Consider the following 25,159-nt stretch of genomic DNA (forward strand, 5'->3'; position numbering starts at 1 on the left):
GGTCACCAAATTGGCATTGGTTGATTTGTTCAACTTCAACATCATTTCTTTTCCCTATGATTTCCATAATATGCTCACATATCTGCCAGTAGGCTTGGACAAGATTCGCTGTACATCACCAGGCCACTTCAAAGCCAAGCAGTCTGAAAAATAAAAGTTTCCCGAGCCATGTATGTACTGCTAGAGCTCTAGAGCAGAGTTTCCAAAAGTTATCAGGGGATGTGTCCAATAAGGGGATCCAAGTTCTTAACTTGGAAAATTAGTCACTGTCTGAGATTTACCTCGGACAGCTGGATTGTTTTGGTTTGGCCAATCTGAATGTGAAGAGAGATTGGAGTCATGCCAAGGACTACACTGAGGTAGGCCATTGGCCAGAGGCTGTTCAGAAATAGTTCCCTGCCTGGATGATACGTTTCACACATCATCTCAAAAAAATTGCTCAATCTGTATGGCGTATCTTGTGAACTTGTGCCACAGGAGAGTTGATAACGCAGTGTACAGTCAATTACAGCCTAGGGAATTTAGTTCCATAGTGGGCTACCCCAGTCCTGACCTGATTAAAAAACAATCTTTCAGAACAGCTATAAAAGTTTATGTTTCACTGGTAACTTAGTGCTAGAGGGTAATTCTGAACATTTACAATAAATTTAGTTTTTTTTCCCCCCTCTTTAGGTATATGTATAAGTGTACAAGCATGTTTGAATTTTACAATATACTATGATCCTTGACCAGACCCTCTGGTTAGCGACCAATGGCATTTTTAAGAAGGAGGAGGTAAAGCTAAAGATTCAAGACACTTACTAAGTCAATAAAGTCACAAGAATCCATGGGTTTTGAACAAACAACAATAAAACCTTTACTATACAAGTTCAGAAAGATAAAATAATTTACAATATCCATCCTACATGTAAACATTCAGAATATATGGAGATACATATGAATTATGGTTGAAAACAACACACAACGGATGACAGATGCAACCAAACCTGATTCCATGGATTTCTCAACACTGCGCCCAGACTGCTGTCACAATGTGTGCAAACCAATCTCACAAACTCCATCTTTCTCATTAGGGTTTCCAATCTGCACTTTTGAAGATCTCACCTTGGCATTCTCTCCAAAAATTGCTCCCACTCAAGACGGCTTCAACAATGGTCCACTTCGCAGGGTTTCAATTTCTCCTTTCCCCTAGATCTCAGTATACTCGAGCTTCGCCTTCGAAGCACAATTTCAGATTTTCGGCTGTGCCAAACAGAACACCCCTGCTCCAAAGGGGCACCTTCACCCCCAATGGCCTGTAGCATGGAATCACCAGCCTTCAGCTGCCTTCTCAGATCATCAGGGCTTCTCCCGAGCCCAGTTCACTTAAAGGAAGAGCTGCAGGGAGCAGACTTTAATTTGGAGCCTTTTTCTCTGCTCCTTTCTTTTAACTCAACAGGACCTATTTCTGTCCCCAGCCCTTACCCGGGACTTCCTTTTGGGACCTCACTGTCCCCCTCCCATGTCCCTGGGACACTCACTCAAAAATGGTGCACCGTCCCATGTGCGCGAGAGGTCAGAGGATCATTGGGGGTCAGAGTTCCCAACCTCCGAACTCAGCCTGGTAAGTAGGGGCTTCACCACAATATTTAAATTTCATTTTCCATCCTATAGTGTGGAACAACAATGGAGACTACTGAACTCTACTAGACAGCAGCAAAAATAATGTCTGGACTGGCTAGCTTGTTCCCCTCAGTTGGGTCCTGACAGGTTTCCAATGCTATTTCTGTCTTTTTGACTCATATATCCCGGGGACACAGACACGGGTTTTCCAGAACGGTTTACATAAACAGAAGCTAGAAACCTACAAAAGCAAGAGAAGCTGAGTTTAATAAGGTGCAGCAACATATTTATGGTACATGCCTCTGGGTGGCATACTATCTACGTGAATGAAAGAGCAAACCCAGGGGCTGAAATTTTAGGGCCTGATGGTGGTAAGCATGAAGGCAGGCACAGGGTAACCAACTGTCTAGTAGTTTTAGAGAGAGATTGTCCCTTATTTTGACTGTTTGCCCCACATCCCTCACAGCCTTTAGTCCCTTACTTCTGGGGCAGCCTGTGGGAGAATAAATCTGGGAGTCTCCTCTTATATTGTCTCCTTTTTGTGAGCATGTTCACCAGGGCCATTGGCCACCCAGGGTAATTACAGTCACCAGGACCCACTCCTCCCACACCCCTTGGTCAAAGTGTCCCTTATATTTGGTAGGAGTTGGTCACTCTGTGCAGGCTGGTGCCAAAATTCACAATGCCAGCCCACATAAAAAGACTCCTGTTCCATCCCACCCACCGGGCTATTTCCCCAGAGGTGGGATTGTGAGGGAGGGGGTGGTGGGTACAGATGGCTGCTTGCATGCAAGCAGCCAATGGACCTTAAAGGGCCGTTTAAGGCCAACTGGAAAATTCCAGGCTGCCCCAGGTCCCCAGACACATCAGGGAGCAGTGTACCTGGAGATCGCCTCCTAGTGACAGACTGGGGGAGGGTAGCTAGTGCTCTAGGCAAGCTGAAGAGGCCCTCTTTGCCTGCCACGCTTCATAAGCCAGGCTGCCCCCCAAACCCCTCCCCTCCACCCAACCCCAACTACTGAAGTAGTTCATGTCCAAATGCAGCAAGATCTGGACAATATCCAGGCCTTGGGCTGACAAGTAGCAAGTAACATTTGTGCCATACAAGGGCCAGGCAATGACCATCTCCAACAAGAGAGAATCTAACCATTTCCCCTTGACGTTCAACGGAATTACCTTTGCTGAATCCCCCACCAACATACAAGGGGTTACCATTGACCAGAAACTAAACTGGACAAGCCATATAAATACTGTGGCTGCAAGAGAAGGCCAGAGGCTAGGAATCCTGCAGCAAGTAACTCACCTTCTGACTCCCCAAAGCCTGTCCACCATCTACAAGCCAGGAGTGTGATGGAATACTCTCCACTTGCCTGGATGAGTGCAACTCCCACAACACTCAAGAAGCTTAACATCCCGGACAAAGCAGCCCACTTGATTGGCATCCCATCCAAAATCATTCACTCCCTCCACCATCAACACAGTGGCAGGAGTGTGTACCATCTACAAGATGCACTGCAGGAACTCACCAAGGCTCCTTAGGCAGCACCTTCCTAACCCACGACTGCTACCATCTAGAAGGACAAGGGCAGAAGAGACATGGGAACACCACCACCTGTAAGTTCCCCTCCAAGCCACACTATCCTGACTTGGAAATATATCGCTGTTCCTTCAGTGTCGCTGGGTCAAAATCCTGGAACTCCCTCCCCAACAGCACTGTGGGTGTACCTACACCACATGGACTGCAGCAGTTCAAGAAGGTGGCTCACCACCACCTTCTGAAGGGCAGCTAGGGATGGGCAATAAATGCTGGCCTAGCCAGTGACACCCACATCCCATAAATGAATATTAAAAAGATAGCACCTGTCATTGCTTCAGGGCATCCTAAACTATATTACAGTCAATTAAGTACTCTTGAAGTGTAGTCACTGTTGTGAATTGACTGCCCAGATTCCCAAATTACATGTGGCAAGCTCTCACAAATGCACTGTGATAATCAATCGGATAATCTTATTTTTTTTTTTAAAAGGCTGTGTTTATTTGTGCCGCAGCGCTAGGAGAGCATTTTCTTCACATGCCCATTGCAGTCTCAGGTTTCAGAGTGACAGCTGCCTGCATTAAAGGCAAATAAGTTGGCTTGGCACAGACCAGACTAAATAAAAAACAAAAATAAAAACACCTGGAAAAACTCAGCAGGTCTGGCAGCATCTGCGGAGAGGAACACAGTTAACGTTTCGAGTCCGTATGACTCTTCAACAGAACTAAGGAAAAATAGAAGAGGTGAAATATAAGCTGGTTTAAGAGGGGGTGGGACAGGTAGAGCTGGATAGAGGGCCAGTGATAGGTGGGGATTGCCAAAAGATGTCACAGATAAAAGGACAAAGAGGTGATGAAGGCGGTGATATTAGCTGAGAAATGTACTAAAAGGTGACATTAAGGATAAAAAGCAGGACGAGCAAGGTACAGATAGCCCTAGTGGGGGTGGGGTGGGGGGAAGGGATCGAAATAGGCTAAAAGGTAGAGATAAAACAATGCATGGAAATACATTTAAAAATAATGGAAATAGGTGGGAAAAGAAAAATCTACATAAATTATTGGAAAAAAGGGGGATCGGAAAGGGGTGGGGATGGAAGAAGAGAGTTCATGATCTAAAATGGTTGCTTTTACCAGATTAAATAAAGTTTGAGTTAACCATTTGCAAGCTCTTGTATAAGCCCACCTATCATACTGTTCCCTTTGGCAATTCAGTTAAAAATGAAGATCTATAGTCAGGAAATTTCAATAAATGAGATTCTCAACTTCCAATGTGGAGAATTGATTGTAATATTTAGTTTAAGGACATTTACTGGCTAAAGGAGTATTTTGATTAAAATATCTAGGAAAAAAATTCATTATCCAATGTGGAAATCGTAACTATGACCCTGGGATTAAGAGTCCCATTACCCACTGATTGAGCATCCTGGGCCGTGTAAAAACTCATTACACAAGGCCTTCACACACTGGGCCTAGCTTATGGAGACATCACTCAAATGACCCCGGTGCAAATTGGGAGCTGAGATGAACTGTTGCTGGCAAATTTGCTACAGTGCAATCAATCCCAATTTAAACACCAGCCGCCAACCAGAAGGGAGGCAGGAATAGTTGCGCATGCTCAGGCAGCCACAGTATGGATGCTTACACCTTTCCGGTCAGTGGCAGGAGTTACAGGGCCAGGGCCTTTGCCAATTGTCTGTTCTAGCAGCGGTGGTGGTTTTTCCCTAAGTTTACACAAAAGCATGCCCTTTTTCTAAAAACAAAAGTGGCTCATTACACCACTCGTGATGGCATTTAGTTGTGGGTTAGCGGATTGCATAGTTGAAGTATTCAATGGGATCTGTTCCCGAGGAAATGGAGAGAAGACGGCAACTCTTGTTGCCTTTGCACGGCATGGTACTAAACAAACAGCTGGTGCACACAGTAGGAAAGCTTCCCTCCATTTGAAGTAACATCATGTGTGTCATGAAGCTACTAATGTATATATTATTGGAAAATATTTTTCTTTTAAAAATAGAGGTTCAGTCTGTGGGTGTCTTAATCGGACTAAAGCCAGATAGTCTGGGTGCTTTGTGTACTAGTTTTGAGATGTAAACAGAGAGGTAGAGTGTATTTGCATTTTTTGAATAGACCATTCAAGTGGGGTGAAATCCGGCACCTAGCTAGCAGAGACCAAGCAATGCGTTTATATTATTAACAAAATTGGTACTATGAAAGGAGTTTTGTTAGAAAAAGCGGAGTTCAAGGAGGCTGATGATACAATGAGAATTTACATTCAATGAGCTGCGTTAGGTATATCCGATGGCAGTTGTATGCGTGCAGGGGCAGAGACAAAGTAAGATCAAAGTAGCTGTAAGCCTACAATGTCTCCACGGGAACCAAAGTGAAAGAACTCATTTTGAATTCGTAAGGTGAAAATGCTTTGCCTGGTGTCTGATTAAGTTTATAGGTTGCTTTTGCCTTAAATGGAGATTAGTTTGGGAATTGGTTAAAAGTTATGGTAATAGTAATTTGTAGCCATGTGTATGTATTTAACTTGTGTAAGTTAATAAAACATTTCATTTAGTTTAATATAAAACCTCTCAAGAACTGGTGGTCTGATTCCTGAATTTAGAGTTGCATCTCAAGCATACCATGAAAAAATATAGGTTATGACAGTTGCTTAAAGTTTCTCTCTGGGATTTTTAAATAACTCAGCTTTACCAAACTGCTGGGTCATAATATATGTAAGAATATTTTAAAATTCTCGTGCTAGTTTTCAAATCCCTCCAAAGTCTCGCCCCTCCCCATCTCTGATCTCCTCCAGCCCCAAAACCTTAAGAGATACCCGCCCTCCAATTCTGACATCTTGAACATCCTGGATTTTATTCACTCAGCCACTACCTTCAAGGGAAATTAGAGATGGACAACAAATGCTGGCCTTGCGATTGATGCCAACATCCCATGAAAGAATACAAAAATAAATGGTGATTGTGCCTTCAGTTGCCTAGCCTCTAAGCTTTGGAATTCTCTCCCTAAACTTTTCTACTTTGCTTTCCTCCTTTAAGGCGCTTCTTAAAACCTCCATCTGACTAAGTTTTTGATCATTTGGCCCAATACCACATTACATGGCTCCATATTGTACTTTGCTTGATAAAACTCCAGATCACAGACTGCTGACACAAGTCAAAAGCTAATCACTCCATGTGGTCATTGTCATGATTGAGATAAGATAATGTTGGAGATTAGGTGCAACAATGGGAAAGCAGAAGCCAGCATCAACCTAGATTACGTGGAAAGCATCTCATGTCAGATGTTAATATCAGATTGGCTAGAACACCACACACCAACACAGGTCAGCTGCAAAATCTCAAATCAACCATCTGATGGTTTCAACATGACCTTGTTCTTTTGTAATGTCAGGCAGGAAATTACAGTTGAAGTCGGTCAATAGTTAAACCAACAGGTTGGCCGGCCACCAGATTGCTGAGCAGGGGTGCTAACAACAGTTAGAATTGTTCAGGAGGTGGCAGATGTGTGCGTTGCTTGGGTAATTGAAGGCATCACTGGCGAGCCAGGTTTGAAAGCAGTGAGAAATAGAAGCAGGTAGGGTCACCAACTGTGAATAAATCTATCCCTGGAGGCTTCATCACATGACTTGCCCCCATGCTCCAACCTGTAACGCACGGCCTTCCTACACCCAATTGGAAAGCAAAAAGACTCATCACCCAACTGAATGATGCTTGACCGTCAGCCAAACGGCTTCCTCCTTCCCGCCCCGATTTCAATAATTTTATACCTGGTCAAGAGAAATGTTCAAAGGAAGCGATTCTAAAAATTGTTTTTTCTTTGACGTCCTGATTATTTTTCTCCAGGATTGCACACAGCAAGGTCCTGGAGGTTGATCTTCAATTCACAGAATCACACAGTGCAGAAGAGGCCCTTCGGCACACCGAGTCTGCACCGATACATGAGAAACACCTGACCGACCTACCTAATCCCATTTACCAGCACTTGGCCCATAGCCTTGAATGTTATGATGTGCCAAGTGCTCATCCAGGTACTTTTTAAAGGACATGAGGCAACCCGCCTCCACCACCCTCCCCGGCAGCGCATTCCAGACCGTCACCACCCTCTAGGTAAAAAAGTTTTTCCTCACATCCCCCCTAAACCTCCTGCCCCTCACCTTGAGCTTGTGTCCCCTCATGACTGACCCTTCAACTAAGGGGAACAGCTGCTCCCTATCCACCCTGTCCATGCCACTCAATCTTGTACACCTTGATCAGATCACCCCTCAGTCTTCTCTGCTCGAACGAAAACAACCCAAGTCTACCCAACCTGTCTTGGAGTGGCTAATACTGGAGGGTTGGCAACCCTTATTGCAAGGTGGAAGGAGAGGTTTGAAAATTGTGGAGTTAAGTGGCTAAAAGACTGTACTACAGATAATAACTCAGATAGGGACTGGGGAGATGTGGCAGAGGAGACGAGCACACTAAGACAGCTCCAGAGCTGGCTGGAATTGAAATTAAAATGTGAGGATTTTAAAATTAATGCTTTATCATTTTTCCTCCTACCCCTCTACGAGAAGACTATCCCATTTTGTAAAAAAAAAATTTAACTCAAATAATTGTGGAAAGGTTGCTATAGTGGTTAACATTCAAGGGAAGAATATGGTTGGACTGTCCTTTCCTGTTAATGAATATCTGTGTGCTCACTCATTTTGGTCTAAAAGCAGAAGTCTCATCTGTGGTAGCATTCTTTATCCACCCATTCAATTCTTCATTTGAACTTTTCAGCTCCTTAAAAAAAAGGAATCATTCTTGCAGCCAATGTGGCACAACTACTTCAGGATCACAAACACTTTGTGATAAACCTCTATAAGAGCACAAATTGGGAAAGTCTGCATTCATAGTGCTCCATCCTTTCTGGTCAGTGTCAGATTATATTACTCCACACAATCATTCATTGTGTACACTTTTACAGAGAGGCCTTGTCGCGAAAACAAATTAACACTCTCAAAAATGCTGCATTTTAAAAAAAATTCAGCAGCCAGTGAGAGAAAACTGGTCTGTCTTGGTTCAGCTCTGCCTCAGTTTAATATACATACCATTTTGTCACTCAAGGGTGGGTTGTGAATGGGATTAGATTTCTAAGCAAATCTGAAGTCATTCACTTGGAAAACATCGTCCTCCCCTCAATTTCAGTCGAATTATTTCATTATATACATGCATGTGTAAACAACTCCTGACAAAGAGCATCCATCTGAAACATTAACTCAAGTTTCTTCCCCCACAGGTGCTGAAAGACCTGCTGAGCATTTCCAACATGTTTCTGTTTTAACTTCAGAAGTACTTTATTGGCATGCCAAGCTCTTCAGGATATCTTTAGGATGTGATGGCTGCTATACAAATGCAAGTTCTTGCTGTCACAGAAGCTTAACATTAAAAACCAATCTTAAAAAAAAATTAGGAGATGTAACTAAAAGTTTCAAAGTTGAGTTTGAAGGAGGTGAGGACAAGGGTTTAAAAAAAAAGTGGAGAGGTTTAGGGAGAAAATTCTACAGCATAAGAGGCAAGATGGCTGAAGGAGTAGTTTCCATGGTAAGGCGAAGAGTGAGGAACATGCAAGAAGCTAGAGCTGGAGGAACAATAGAGCTGCAAGGCTACACGATATTAGAGAGAGAGGGGCAAGGGCATGAAGGGTCTTGAACACAAAGCTGAAAACTTTAACTCTGAGCAGGACTCAACGCGGGTTAGGATACAAGCACCAGAGTTTTAGCCGAGTCAAAGGGAGAGTGGGAGCCCAGCCATGGGACCTTCAGAATAATGAAATCTGGAGGTGAAAAAGGGTTTCAGTGGCAGGGCACAAAGTAAAACTTCATAGAAATAAAAGTCGTTGTGACTGGGAGATTATATGGTCAGATGCCCAGCTCAAAATCAAATAGGATGCAAACATTTGCCTTCACCCTGCAACAGGCTGTGGAGAAGATGGCATTAGTGGCAAGGCTGAAGAAAGTGGCTTGGGTCTTTTCAGCATGCAGCTGGTGTTACAATCCCCATAGAGACCGATAATAAAAGATATTTGAATTCCTAGTGACTGACTTAAAGGAACAGCATGACAACATTTCAAGTTTTAAGACTTCCGTTGTAACAAACACTAAAATCAACACCAGCTAAATGCCATTTAATAGGCAGCCATTACACTAAAGTACAGAAAAGACATCACCCCTTTAATACGTGCAAAATCCCCATGCTGCAGTTATACTTCACTGCTTGCAGAATTGTAGCTTTATAGCAGCCAGTCCAACATCACTCCAAGCTTCCAATGAGCTCACCTCTCCCATTTCGTTAAGTCATAACATCGAGTGATCGTCAAAAGGCACTTCTCTCAGTTTTCAGAGAAGTCCTAAACCAAATACCAACAGTACGTCTATTTGGCAATTCCACCCCTCCACCCCAGCCACACCAAGATGAATATCTGGGACTGGTTAGATTTCCATGGGATGCATCTCCTTCGACCAGAGAGAGAGAGACTGTCTTCCCTCACACATTCCACCTAGTAGTGCACAGGTAGGCCACACTTTCCTCTTTGTTGACCACAATAGGAGCTGTCCTTTGTCCCTCAGAGGCCACACTCCCTTGCTATTCAAAATTCAGAGACAAAGTCAACCTGCTGTCAGCACCAGCTACTCTTGCCTTTGTTTCAGGTGTGACCACTTTTTATCACCTTGCTCTTATTAACGCTGGACTTGGGTGGGGTGTTTCTCACCAGGGTAATCAAGTCCACCTGGCCTGTTGCTGGGCAGAACATGGCTGTTTTCAATGTCCCATTTTTAAAATTAAAGAGATGTTTTAAAATGTAACCATCTTATAATCTTCACATTCGTAACACTGGTAAAACCTGTGACTCACCCAGGATAGGGTGGACAAACAAGCTAATGACAAGGAGGCAGTGAAAGGTGTGAGAGGGTTGGCAGAGACGGAGACTTGGCATCAGGTTCCACACGTACACTGACTACTCCCGTAAAGCCAGAAAATACCTTCATGCTATCAGTCTGTGCCGAGGAACAGTGGTCAAAAGAATAGAAAGACGTGTTCTGGTTATGATTGGGTAGTTACGAGTGGAACCAGGTGACAGCATTTCCACTATCCAATGGAGGAGGATGGTACAGCCAACTATGTTAAAGACTGGAGGATGAGGACAAAGGCAGGGTAAGGATTCTGCACCATGGTTAGTCAAAGAGCACGTTATTTGTGATTAGGGCTGCAGTACTTTGGCAGGGGCAGGAACACTGGAAACAAATTTTAGCAATGACATGATGTTCAAGAACTGGAGAGAAAAAGCGGGGGGGCGGGTGACAGGGTGATAGTTTGCAATGAGAGGAATGGAGTGGTTTTTTTTTGGAGGGAGGAATATTGCATTTTTCAATGTGGGTAGGACAGTACTCAAGGAAAAGGAAGCCATTTACAAATGTTAAGGGCACAAGATAAAGTTAAGGGATGGGAAGAGAGAAACTAGTGAAAGACATGGGTTTGGGTGGAGTAACTGAAACAATTGCAGCAATCCTAGTGCCAAGTCTGCTTGTCCTCCTTGTACTTGGTGGTGATGGCAGAGGGTCTGGAGAGAGGGATTTCAGGAAACAGTTGGCAATGGATAAAAGCCACCTGAGGCAAGGGTTATCTTTGTATTGCAGGATCATTGAGGAGCAGGGACAATCGAAGCCTGGCAATGGCTCACAGTCTGGACACATGGCTGCAGCTTGAGGGTCACCAGCTCATTGAGTTGGAGGCTGAGTTGCAGACACTGCAACACATCAGGAAGGGGGAAAAGTTACCCGGACACTTTGTACCAGGAAGTAGTCACACCCCTTAGGATAGAGCCTCCTGATTTGGTCACTGGGTCAGGGACAAGAGGATGTGAGTGCAAGTGAGGCAGGTATGAGGACCCAGAAGGTAGTGGAGGAGACTCAGCCTTTGCAATTGTCCAACAGCTTTGAAGTGCATACAACTTATATGGATGAAAGTGGTGGCTACAGGGTGGATGAACAAACTGACCAAGGCACTGTGGTACAGGAGGCCATTCAAGCAGGATCAGGGATGGGCAGGAGTAAATAGGAATATAGTGGTAGTAGGGGTATTAGGAGACAGTATAGTCAGGGGGATAGGACAGTTCTCTGCAGCCGACTGCAAGAGTCCAGAAGGCTGTGTTGGCTGCCTGGTGCCAGGGTTCAGGACCTCTGCTCTGGGCTGGAGAGAAACTTGCAGTGGTGGGGAGGGGTGTGGTGGTCAAGCGGTCGTGGTTCAGCTAGGTACGAATAACATAGGTAGGACTAGGAAAGAGGTTCTGCTTAGTAATTATGAGCAGTTAGGGGCTATATCAATAAAGCAGAATTTCAAAGGTAATAATCTCTGGATTATTACCCGAGCCACAAGCAAATTGGAGCAGGGTGAATACGATTAGGGAGTTGAATGCATGTTTTCAAATATTGTGTGGGGGAAATGGGTTTTGATTCATGGGGCACCGGCACTAGTACTGGGGAAAATGGGAGCAGTACTATTGGGATGGTCTTCACCTGAACTGTGCTGGGACTAGTATTCTAACAAGTCATATAACTAGGATGGTAGAGAGGTATAGTGGGGGCAAGGAGGTCAAGTGAGGGAAGAGTGATCAATTAAAAAGGGAAATAACAAGGCAAGATAACAATAAGAGAAGTAATTGGCAAAGCATAACAGGAAGGGACAGAATGTACAAACTTAAGACTTAAAAGCAGATAAGGCCAGAAACAGTAAAATTGCAAAACTAAAGGCTCTGTATCCACATACACATAACATTCTAACAAATCAGATTAATTGACAGCTAAAATAGAAATAAATATATATGATTCGATAACTATTACAGAGACAATGCTGCAGGATGACAAAGGCTAGGACCTGAATATTCAAGGCTACATGACATTTCAGAATGACAAGAAGCTAGGAAGAGGTGAAGGGGTAGCTCTGTTAGTTAAAGATGGCATTTGTACAATAGAGCAAGATGAACTTTAATTCTAAAGTTTAAGGTGTAGAATCTGTTTGGATAGAAATAAGAAATTGTAAAAGGTAGGAAGTCACTCGTGGGAGTCCTTTATAGGCCCCCTAAGAGCAACCACACTGAAGGGTGGAGTACACAGAAAGAAGTAATGGGGGCTTATAAGGTACAGTGATAATCATGGGTGATTTTAATTTACAAAAATATTGGGCGAGTCAGAATGGCAAAAGGTAGCTTGGAAGATGAGTTCATTGAGTGTTTTCAGGACAATTTCTTAGGGCATTATGTTCTACAACCAACCAGAGAGCAGGCTTTTCTAGATCTGGTAATGTGCAATAATTAATGACCTCACAATAAAGGCACTCTAGGTAGCGGTGATCAAAACATTCAGTTCAAGGGAGAGAAGGGTGGTAGAGAAGAGAAGACTAGTATTTTGAGCTTAAAAAAGAGCAATGAGGGTATGAAGACAGAGCTGGCTAACGTGAACTGGGAAATTGGGTTAAGGGACAGGTCAGTAGAGATGCAATGGCAGACATTTAAGGAGATATTCATAACACTCAGCAAAGATACATTCCAGTGAAAAAGGATGAACCATCCACGGCTAACTAAGAAAGTTAAAGATACTACCAAATTGGAAAAAAAAGCTTAAGTTCTGCAAAGATTAGTAGCAGTTTAGAAGATTGGACAGAATATTAAGAAACAGTAAAGAATGGCAAAAAAGCAGGGAGAAATTAGAGTATGGGAGAAAGCTAGAGCTGATACAGGTATTTAAAAAAAAGAGTTAAGTAAAGTGAACTTTGGTCCTATACATCAGAGCCTGGGGAATTAATAATGGAAGGTAAGGAAATGGTGAATGAATTGAACAATAAGTTAGAAAAGGAGGAAAAAAAAGAGAGAATTCTAGCTTAAAATGCTGACTGTTAAAAAAGAGATGCCAGTAATTGAGGCAGAACTTATTTCCAGGCCAGAACCCAGTGGGGAGATGTTTAAATTTGTACAAGCTCTTCCAAAATTTGAGGAAAGGGATGTTGAAGCATCCTTTATTTCATTTGTGAAGATAGCTAAACAGAAATGTCCTGGCCTGCAAAGAGAAAACATCTGAAATCTCTTTTCCCATATCTCTGTAACCTGCTGTCTCTCTGAGGAAACACCTGGAAAAAGGGGAAACCACTGTTAGAGACACTGAAAAGCAAGTTCTCAACCAGTGGACTAAATACTGAAAATACTGGAAGACCACCTCGTGTCATCAACAAGAACTGAAAGGAATGTCACGGTAGAGGGTACAAATAACACCCCAGAAATAAGTGTGCATCAAGAGGTGGGAAGGAGGGAGGAACTTAAAGCATTTACAATCACCAGGGGAGAAAAAAAAAAAGTACTGAGAAAATTATTAGAACTAAAAGCTACCAAGTCCCCAGGTCCTGATGGACTTCATCCTTGGGACTTAAAAGAAGTAGCCACTGAGAAAATGGATGCATTGGTTTTAAATTTTCCAAAATTCACTAGAATCTGGAAAGATCCCATCTGATTGGAAAATAGCAAATGTAACCGCTCTATTCAAGTTAGGAGAGAGGCAGGAAGCTACAAGTCAGCTACCTGTCATAGGGAAAATGCTGGACCCCATTATTAAGGAGGTTATGGCAGGACACTTAGAATGCAATCAGCTAGAGTCAACATGGTTTTGTGAAAGGGGAAACGTGTTTGACTACTTTATTGCAATTCTTTGAGAAAGTAACAAGCAATGTGGAGAGAAAGGGGAACCTGTAATGTGGTGACCACCACATTACAGGGAATGGACATAACTGCTCTGGAGAGAGAGTACAAAGAAGGCTTACAAGAATGTTGCCAGAGCATGAACATTGCAGCTATGAGGAGACATTGGATAGGCTAGGGTTGTTTTTCTTAGAACAGAGAAGGCTAAGGGGTGACCTAACTGAAGTGTACAAAATTATGATGGACCTAGATAGGATGGATAGGAAAGACTTGTTTCCCCTCACTGAGGGCTCAATTACCAGGGGGCATAGATTTAAGGTGATTAGTAGAAGGATTAGAGGGGACATAAGGAAAACCTCTTACACCCAGAAGGAGGTGGCATCTGGAATTCGCTGCCTAAGACGGTGGCTGAAGCTGAAACACTCAACTCATTTTTAAAAAGGTACCTGGATCTGCATCTGAACTGCTGTAACCTGCAAGGCTACAGGCCAGATGCTGGAAAGTGGGACTAAACAATGAATAAAAAATAATAAAATATATGAGTGGCTGGATTCTCTTTTTGGCCAGCACAGATACAATGGGCTGGACGTCCTTTTTCTGCACTGTAATTTTTCTATGTTTCTATAACGTACTTTGATTTTTTAGAAAGCATTTTACAAGTTGCCACTAAGGTTGCGATACAAAATAAGTGCTCATGGAATAGCATGGATAGAGGATTGGCCAGTGAACAGGAGACAGAATAGGCATAAATGGGTCATTTTGGGTTGACCAAGTGGAGTGCTACAGGGATCAGTGCTGGAGCCTCAACTATTTACAATCTATAATAATGACTTGGGATGACAGGGTTAAATATATGGTTGCTAAATTTGCTGATGTCACAAAGATAGATAGGAAAGGAACTGGTGAAAAGGACTTGTCACGAACAATACAGGTAATAAAGGTTTTAAAGATAACTATTTTAAAGGCACATTGCTGTTTTTCAAATATTTACACGTGAGTTTAAATGTCTTTTTCAAAATGGAAGTATGGACAGACAAAGCACTTCCAGTGTTTATTCAATCTTTGTCAGATTCGTATCTCTAGAGCTGGCTACAGACAGTAATTAATAAGACCCCTCCATGGATGTCCATTGAATTCTAAAATGCGTGATAAACCCTTTTACTTCAAAAGGGAAGAACAAACAGTAAGGGACTTCAACATAATTAACTTCTTTGCCTAATGGAACAATGCTTCATCGAAATTAACAGCAGCCATTTTGTTTTGGTTGTAATAAAGACTGGAAGAGTATAGCCATTGTGTACAGGACCCCCGGAAGAAAACAGAAACAACTTTAGGGAGAGTCTTGGCCGAGAGGGGCAGGGGTGGAAACAAGGAGGAAGGTATTAAGAAATTAATTGCTGTTCTGCCATAAGAATCCAGGCAACCGACAAGTTCTGTAACGGCAGAATTAACGAGGAATGGGAAACCTTCTTTCTCCCCCCAAAACCTGACTCCACCTGAAAAGGATGAACAGCAATTGGAATCACAGCTACTAAGCAAAACCAAGCTTCAACCCCTTCACTTTGGGGAAAAAGAAACTCAAGCAATGGGCCTGCAACAAGCTCTGAGAGACTGCTTTGAAATCTCATTTGTAAGTATCTTTTTCCTTTATGCATGTTAATCTTTGTAAATGTATTTTAGTTGATCACTTTTACCCAAGTAACTTTGTAATAAACTAACCTTTATCTTGTTTAAAGGATAAATCTTGTCTGCTGGATTACTTTTAAAAAAAAAATTGAATCACTCAAAAGGCAGCTACATACACAGAAAATTTTAAAAATGCATTTTACATGGTGAAGGAGTCTGCAAAGGAATATTGATAGGCTAAGTGAGTGGGCAAAACATTGGCAGATGGAATACAATATGGGAGGAGTGTGAGGTTGTCCACTTGGCAGGAAGAATTTTTTAAAAAGCAGCATATTATTTAAATGGGGAGAGATTGCAGAACTCAATGCTACAGAGGGATCTAGCTGCCCTGGTACATGAATCACAAAAGGTTAGTGCACAGGTACAGCAAGTAATTAGGGAGGCAAATGGAGTGTTATTGCTTATTGCTAGGGGAATGGAAGATAAAAGTAGGGGATGTTTCTCTACAGTTGTATAGGGTGTTGGTGAAACCACATCTGGAGTACTGCGTAATTTTGGTCTCCTTATTTAAGGAAGGATATAATTGCATTAGAAGCAGTTCAGGACAGTGTAGATGCTGAAAGGATGTTTCCCCTTGTGGGACAGACCAGAACTAGGGGACACAGTTTAAAAATAATGGGTCCCCCACTTAAGGCAGATGAGGTGAATATTTTTCTCAGAGCGTTGTGGGTCTGTCGAATTCTCTTCCCAGGGATAGACAAGAGAGTCAAAAGGTTATTAGGAATAGGAAGGAAAGTGGAATTTTGAAGCCACAATCAGGTCAGCCATGACCTTACTGAATGGTGAAGCAGGCTCGAGGGGCCAAACGGCCTACTCCTGCTTTTAATTCATATGCACAACATTGAAAAGTTAAGCCAGTTCTTTTTTCCCCTCTTTATTCTTTCATGGGATGTGGGCATTACTTGCAAGGCCAGCATTTGTTACCCATCCCTAGATGCCCTTGAACTGAGTGGCTTGCTAGTCCATTTTGTAGGGGCAATTACGAATTAATTGTGGGTCTGGAAGCCAAACCAGGTAAGGATGGTAGATTTCCTTCTCGAAAGAACAGTTTTGAACCAGATGGGTTTTTGCAACAACTAATGACAGTCGTCATTGCTGACTGGCTTAGCTTTTCATGTGGTGCCAGCAGAGGAGGCTGTACATCTCTCAGGAAACATCATAGTAGAAATTCAGCTTTACATGACATAGAAACACATTTAAAATTCTGATTTGCAAACCTAAAGAATCCAACAATAGCCACTCTGCTTAACTTCATAGAATCGACCACACAAAAAACTGAATCACATAGCCATTGAAATTTAACCTCGAGCTATAACTAAATCTGAAGGGCAATCAGCAGTAGATTGTGGCACCTTCAGGAATTGTTTCAGTACTGCCAATCTCCCAATTTAACCTGCTTTACAAAATGTTATCAATATGTATAATAGGGAGCAGGACAATAGAAAACCATCCCCTACAAGATTAACAAAATCCAAAGTTCCAGAAAGATCCATCAAACTGCTAATAGCTAACTTGTTTTCAACCTTAAGGTAAATGACATCACAGAATCACAATTGTTATAGCGCAGGAGGCTATTCAGCCCATCATGTCCGCATTTGCTTTCCAAAATTGAGCCATTCACTCAACTTCTCCCCAAAACGTTGCACATTCTTCCTTTTCAGAACTCCCTTCTGAATGCCTAGACTGAATCTGCCTCCACTGCACTCAGGCTATGCATTCCAGACCTCAACCACTTGCTGCATGAAGAAATTCTCTGATATCACTTTTGCTTCTTTTTGCCAATTACTTTCAAATCTGTGCCCCCTGGTTTTTGATTCTTTCACGAGTGGGATCAGTTTCTCCATCTCTGGCGAGACCCCTCACGATTTTGAATACCTCTCTCAAATCTCCTTTCAGCATTCCCTTCTCTGAGGAAAACAGTCCCAACTTCTCTAATTTATCTTCATAACTGAAGCTCCTCATGCCTGGAACCATTCTCCTCAATTCCTTCTGCACCCTCTCCAACACTTTCACATCCTTCCTAAAATGCAGCACCCAGGACTGGACACACTATTCCAGATGAGGCCAAACTAATGTCTTACACAAGTTCAATATAATCTCCTCGCTCTTGCACTCTATGCCCCTATAAATAAAGCCTAGATTACCAGTTTGCTTTCATAAGCCTTTCTGCCACATGCTCATATACACCAGGGTCCCTCTGCTCCTGCATCCTCTTGAGAGTTTGTAAAGTACCCTTTAATTTATATGGTCTCTCAACGTTCTTCCTACCACAATGAATCACTTCACATTTCTCTACATTGAACTTCATCTGCCACTTGTCCACCCACTTCACCAATGTGTCTATGTCCTTTTGAAGTTCTACACTATCCTCCTCAGTTCACAATGCTTCCAAGTTTTGTATCATCTGCAAATTTCATAGGCCAGCAATGAACTGCCCAAAGGTCTTGAATATTTCATTTTACTTAATAACTTTGAACTATTGTATGTATTATTTCCAGTGTCCTAAAAAAGACTCCAGTCTTGTCATGCATGCCCACCAATGAAGGTCTCAATCATACTGGCAGTCACCACACACTCCCTCTCCAGGGCTACCTAGGTATGAACAAGTGAGCAGAAGAGAGGCAGCACCACCACCACACCCCACCAACCAGCCATGCCTGTCTGGGACTTACAGGTAGTCACCTTTGCCAGGTCCAGGAGCAGACTCACAAAAAGGTTGTTATGACATGTACCTCCCCCCAACCACTAAATCCTTCACACTGGTGGCCAAAAGTCAGCAGCATCTGTTTGGAAATCACCGTCAAATATCAGTACATCACTTATATCTTAAGGTTCTGGAGACTTCATTTGGCTCCTTCATTACGACACCTTAAGTGCCACTGTACTTTAATAGCGATGGGAGAAAAAAAAAAGCTGCCAAAATCAAAGAGAAACACCTTATCATTAGCCCACTCTAATATATATTGAAAATAAATACACAGTCATGCACATGGATGTGGCTCGAGCCAGTCAGTACTGTTGCTTTACTGCAAAGATGATCACACTGGCTATTAGAATTTAAAATTACTGTGACTCTCTAAACGTCTATATGCCCCTAGACTCATCATCATCAACCTCCTTAGCTGTCGTCTGAAGCTGGCACTTTACTTGCTACTAAAAAAAATACTTTAAGCATTAATTACATATAGGAAAATTGAGATTTATACTCAATTATTACTTTTTCCCCAAGTCAGTGGTCACTAAGTGTACCTCAAGTGGTGGGGGTTGGGGAGTTAAGGTTTGGTAATCATATATATTATGAAACTAACATTTTAACTAACATATTTTAGTTAATTTTAACTAACATATTAGTGTGGTTTATTGTAAAGTAGGTTCATGGGTGCGAGTGTAGATGGCTCTGCTGCTGAGATTTAATTGAATTAGAGTCAGATAGACTACAAGCTTGAAATTATCAAAAGAATTTGGGAGCAAAAGGCATTTGAAATGCTGATGAGTAAACATGGATGAGGGCAGCATGTAGGGTGTGAAGAAAATTTTCATTTTAGATAAGTGAAAGGGTTGTTTAGGTTTCAAAGGGATGATAGGATGTTTACATCTAACAATATAGGCAAGGCCAAGCAGTATGTTTACTTTCCCCTCCAAAAGGTACTGACCATATTGGCAACATGAAAGATTTTTATATTATGGGAAAAGTAAATTTCAAAAGACATAGGGAATTTACAGGTTAAAGAGAGAGGAAGCATATATAAAGAGGGATGAAAGGCTATGCAAGGGCGTGGCCATGTAAAATCCTGAAAGGTACAATACGTGACAGACTTGGAGGAAACCTCTACCCACTTTTGCAGAAGCCTAATGTGTCCCGTAACTAAAGTTGTGTTTAAAAGCCTTTGGAATTCCACTGTCAAGTGGGTGCTGTAGCAAACTTGCTGGGTTGTGTATTTAAATGTAAAATCTATTTTGGAATTGTTGCCTTAAAAAGGGGGTGAGTAGTTGGGAGTCAGGTCAATTAGGGATGTTGGGATTTGTTGTAGTATTAAGTAACTGTAATCTTATGTATGTGCTGGAAATCGTTTCTTTTGTAAAAAATGTTTTAATTTTGTTTTTAAAATCTCTAAAAAAAAAGTGTTAGTGGACTCATTGCTTTGGAATTCAGTGCACAAATCTTCTCATAATAAATACAAATTGCAAAGCCCTTGTGATAACATGACCAAGTTTCCCTTGTGAATTTGATCGGCCTGGCACACATCACCTGCCATGTCAAAACACACACCTAAAGAGGAATGACTTTTAGGAATTTTTTAGAAGTCAACGAAGCTGTGATAAATCAAAAACGTTAGAAAGGTGGCGAGGCAGGAAAAGAGCAGGGAACAAGTAGGTAGTTAGTGCTAGGAAGATAGAACAAGAGAAATAGAGCCCGTGTGAAGCAACACATGGCTAGAGGAAATTGGATGTATGGAAAGGTGGGTCCAAAGCAATTTGTAACAGATGAAAATTAAATTCAATTTCAGAACCAGTAGAATTAGAAGGACAAGGAGGGATGGGATGGGAGGTGGGCTTTAGTGCAGGTAAGAATAAGGCATTCTGGACAACTTGTAGCTTAGAGGGTAGTAGCAGAAAGACCATTAAGCATAATGCCGACAAAGATGTTGATCAGGTCTTTGGTGGCAGAGAGGGAAAGGCAGAGGAAAAGGAGGGAACAAGGTTTTGGAAGGAAAAACGGGTAATCTTGCCGACAAACAAGCTGTAGAGAAAGAAGTTAAGCTCAGGGGTTCCAAGAGTTTCAACTTCAGGACCTGTCCTCAGGTGACAGCTAAAGGGAGGTTGATGATGATTAGACTAGGGACAAGTGGACATTTAGAGAGTCAGTTGGTAATTTTAAATTCTAGTAGCTAGACCTTCATGTCAGATGAACATTGAGTCAAATGGCTGCAGAGAAAGTGGAGAGGTAAGCTGCAGGGAGTATATTTAGAAATTGACCCTTTCATCTCCAACGTTAAATCAGGAAAAATTAGCACGTGAACAAGGAATCCGAGGTGGGAATTTAACTTAGGCAGCAACACATTCCACAATTTTTAAAAAGTGGAAGGATAGAGATGCAAAAAGAAGTTGATTACAAGTTTAAGAGCAATATAAATACATAAGACATCAGAAAAGAGCTGAGGCATTATTACACTCTTGCCCAGCCTGACACTCAAGAACAGTCTGTGCCATCTTTCACACGAATGTGGGATAACATATTGGCAACAGCGGAGAAACAGGTTACAGCTTGTAGCATCAGCAAAGAAAAACTAGGAGCTTGTGTTGCAAACACTCAACAGGTCAAGCCACACTGCTGGCGAAAAACAGTTAACGTTTCAGGTCTGTGGTTGATTGTTTTTGTTCTCTTCTGCAATCACATTAAGTTACAAATGCAACATAGGATCAGCACACAATTCTATATTTACAGGTTATAAATGGAGTGCATCATTTAACTAACAGAAATGAGACAATATATGCCTAAATAGTACAGCACCATGCAATGGATTTATTATGCTGAATGTACATTTGTGTCTAGCATTGATCATGCTGTTCTGAAAAGACTGGAATCCAGAGGTGGCATTCAGTACAACAAAACATCTAATTCATTTAATGTGCTAAGCCCATATTAGATCATGTGTTATAAGCTGCTGCTATTCCAAACGATTGCAGTTGCTGATGCTACAGAAACTCATCTTTCGTTCATTCAGTCCAGTTAGGCAGTACCAAATTCGGAGAAAGAGAGATACTCAAGATCATCAAGAGCACCCCTCACTACAGTTTCAAAACAGCAAACAGCCAAATGCTAATTTCAAATAAGCATCATCTTTATTGCTGGGGATTAAGAGCAGCATGTCACATTGCGGAAAATAAAAAAACAATAGTAATGTTTGTGTTACAATATGACTCTAATCGGATGACCAAGAGGAAACAATTTTTAAAAAAAGCTATCCATACAAGGTTGCTGTTTAAAAACAAAGTAAACTAGCCTTATCTATTGCATAATGAGAGAGAGCTATTTGTCATTGCAATCCATTGCACAATATACAGACTGGTCAGCAAGTTATTTTGTCAGATTCTCCACTTCCCTCAATAAATTCCAGTATATTTGTTTAACTGATCACTGATGATATTACATTATATTACTTTTGGAGGAAGATTATAATCGTCTGTTAAGGACTTAACCTGGCAAAAATCTTAAAAAGATTACATTTTAAAATTAATTAAATAACCTTTCCCACCATCCGCACCCCACCCCCAACTCTGATTTTTATACTTTTAGCCAATAAATCACAGTGAAATAATGTTGACAAGTCAGTCACATTCAGAGGAGGCGGCTTTCATAGATTATCATTGAATCCAGAATGAGTTTACATCAAAAATAAACCATTATTATTCTTGTGAATTTTCCTATTTTCTTCTTCCTGCCCCAATCCTAAAGATCACCATAAATAATTTCTCATATTTGTCAGCTCACCACTTCTAAATTGCACTTCAATTTGAACTACGTCAAACTGCACAACTGATCATCACATCAAACTATACAACTGATCATCACTTTACTAGAGAAAATTTTTTAAAAACTGAATGAGTTCATCATGAGGTGGGGATAAGGATCTGCTGCATGAGAACAATAGGCCAGTGATTTTCTATTTCACTAAAAAGAGGGGAGAAGTTATTTAAAAACAAACAGCTGAATTGTCAGTCTGAAACCGTCCAAAAGGGCAGCAGCAGGTTAAATACTAACTTTAAAGATCTGTATTTGAAGTGAAAAAAATTACTAGTAATTACTGGTAATAGTCCAGGACTATTGGGAACATGCAGAGGGCCAAAACTAAAAGACTAGATTATTCAAAAGTGCTGGCACAGGCATAATGGGCTGAACACCTCCATCCATGCTGTATGATTATATGACTGCTGCCAAAGTCCCAGAAGTCGTGAGAAAATAGGTTCAGAGTGCAGCAGTGTGACTAAGATAGATCAGCTGCTCTAACAAGCTTATGTTACTCATGAGCTTTCTGTGGTTAAATGTTTTTCTTGCTCAGTTTCGAAGTCCACAAGAAAATGGAGAGGGTCCAGAGAAGATTTACAAGAAGGGTGAACAGACCGGGTGTCTTTTCTCTTCAAGAAAACAAAAGGCTGAGGGTTGACCTATTTTAGCCTGTAGTTAAAATTCTGAAAGCTTTTGATAGAATGGATACAGAATTTTTCATTGCAGGGTGGGAGAGGGAGTGGCGAGGGTGAAGAGCATAACTAGATATAAGATAGCCAGTAAAAAAAGAAAAGCAGTAGGGAATTCAGGAGAAACTTCATTACCCAAGGAGTGCTAAGAATGTGGAACCACATGGAGCAGCTTGGCTGGAGCAAATGATATAGATGAATTTAAGGGGAAGCAAGACGAACATTGAGGGAAAAAGGCAATAGAGGGTTACAACAATAGATTTAAGGCGGCTCAAATGGAGCATAAACATTGGCATGGACTCATTGGGTCAATTGGCTTGTTTGTGCCATACATCCTACGTTAATAGAAGCATACATTTAATAATGTAATGCTTATGATACACCTACCTTAGCCATTTGAGCTGCAGTGTTTCCTTTAGCACCAAGATACACCATAGCCAGAGCAGTTGAGATACTTAATGGAGATACAAAGATATTGCCATCTTTATCTTTTTTATTCAACTGTTTGAAGAGGTCAACAGCAAAATTAACATTTGAAGTACCCAGAAAATCCATGTTTAATGTATCTAGAGCAGGAGAAAAGAAAAAAATATATATATTTGAATTGTGGTTTGCGTCGATTCTTCTCCCAGCCAATTCACAGAAAGGACACGTTGTCGAAATGCCAGTCATTTGGGATTGGTTTGGGGCAGGGAAAGTTATATCCCTTGATGTGCAGACAAGCTGACAAGACTAGCAAACACCATTGTTTTTGAGGGCAGGGAGTAGGAGCAGCATGGTTTTGAATGTTGGTCAACTTTGCAGGAGTAGTATTCCAACTTTGCATTATAATGGAGCGATAACAGATTTCAGGACTAAAGATTGACCAGGAATTTCCTGGGCTGTAGCACCATAGTGTGAAAATCATGATGTATGCCATTCCTACATTAGCCTGTGGCATTAGCAATGCCACTGTTCTCACAAGGCCACAGTCTCCTGGAACTTAAGTGTGCCAAGAAACCCAAAAAAAAGTCAGTCATGCAAACTCCACTCCCCTTACTGAAAACAGCAGCAATTGCACATTTCCTGGATTTGAGCTAATTTTCCCACCACTTGCAGGTACGTCATTAAATAAAAAGGTTCTGGTCAGCTCAGACTCCGCTATTCCAACGCTGACCTGGCCAATGTCCGACATCCTCCACAAAGTTGAGCTCATCCAAAACTCTGCTGTCCATATCCTCACTCCCACAAGTTCCTTTCACCTCAGAGCTCACAAACCTATATTGGCATGAAGGGGGGGCTCACATGAGGAAAGGTTTAGCAGGTTAGGCCTATACTCATTGGAGCTTAGATGAGAGAGGGGTGATCTTATTAAAACATAAAGGATTCTGAGGGTACATTGAGAGGATAGGAACGTAGGAACAAGGGTAGGCCATTCAGTCCATTGAGCCTGCTGCACCATTCAATACAATCATGGCTGATCATCCACTCCTACCCACACCACTATACCCATATCCCTTTGTGTCATTGATGGATTTCGAAATACCAATCTCTACTTTAAACATACGCAATGAGTGTGCTCCACAGCCCTCTGGCGTCCAGAATTCCAAAGATTCACAAGCCTCCGAAGAAAAATAATTTCTCCTCATCTCATAAGTGGCTTTTCCCTTATTTTGAAATTGTGTGCCTGGTTCTACACTCCCCAATCAGAGGAAACATCTTACCTGCGTCTACCCAGTCTATCCCTTAAAAGTATTTTGTCGGGTCCAATGAGATCACCTCTCGTTTTCAAAACTCTCGAGAATACAGGCCCAGTTTCTCCAATCACTCTTCACAGGACAGTCCTACCATCCCGGGAGCAAATCTGGTGAAGCTCCCTTGCATTCCCTCTATGGAAATAATATCCTTCCTAAGGTAAGGGGACCAAAACTGCACACAGTATTCCAGGTGCAGTTCAAGATTCTATACTATTGAAGCAAGCTTTCATACTCCTGTACTCAAATCCTTTTGCGATAAGGCCAACATACCTTTAGCCTTCTTAATTGCTCGCTGCACCTGCATGTTAGCTTTCAGCAACTTACTGAAGAGGACACCCAGGTCTCTTCTACACTTTTTAACCTTAAATGATAAGAGAAATACTCTGCACATCTATTTCTCCTACCAGGTAGATAACCTTACATTTTTCCACATTATATTCCATCTGCCATGTTCTTGTCCACTCACTAAGTCTGTCCAAATCCTTTTGAAGTCACCTTGCATTTTCCTCACATCGCACATTCCCACCTAGCTTTGTGTCATCTGCAAACTTGGAAATATTATGTTTGGTCCCCACATCCAAATCATTGATGTAAATTGTGAACAGCTGGGGCCCCAAGTACTGATCTTTGTGCCGTCCCACTAGTCACAGTCTGCCAACCCGAGAATGACCCATTTATTCCTACTGTTT

General features: G+C 41.8%; 1 protein-coding gene across 4 annotated transcripts in view; it reads right to left on the reverse strand.

Annotated features, from left to right (window-relative positions):
• Window positions 1-25,159, reverse strand: part of LOC121276332 (leukocyte elastase inhibitor-like) — a 49,403-nt gene that overhangs the window by 18,667 nt on the left and 5,577 nt on the right. For all 4 annotated transcript variants that reach the window (XM_041184614.1, XM_041184612.1, XM_041184613.1 and 1 more), the window contains one exon: window positions 23,122-23,300. In XM_041184614.1, coding sequence (XP_041040548.1) covers window positions 23,122-23,289 — 168 coding nt within the window. In that variant the 5' untranslated portion in view covers window positions 23,290-23,300. The remainder of the gene's footprint in view (window positions 1-23,121; window positions 23,301-25,159) is intronic.

Source organism: Carcharodon carcharias, chromosome 3, assembly GCF_017639515.1.
Source record: "Carcharodon carcharias isolate sCarCar2 chromosome 3, sCarCar2.pri, whole genome shotgun sequence".
Classification (NCBI taxonomy): domain Eukaryota; kingdom Metazoa; phylum Chordata; class Chondrichthyes; order Lamniformes; family Lamnidae; genus Carcharodon; species Carcharodon carcharias.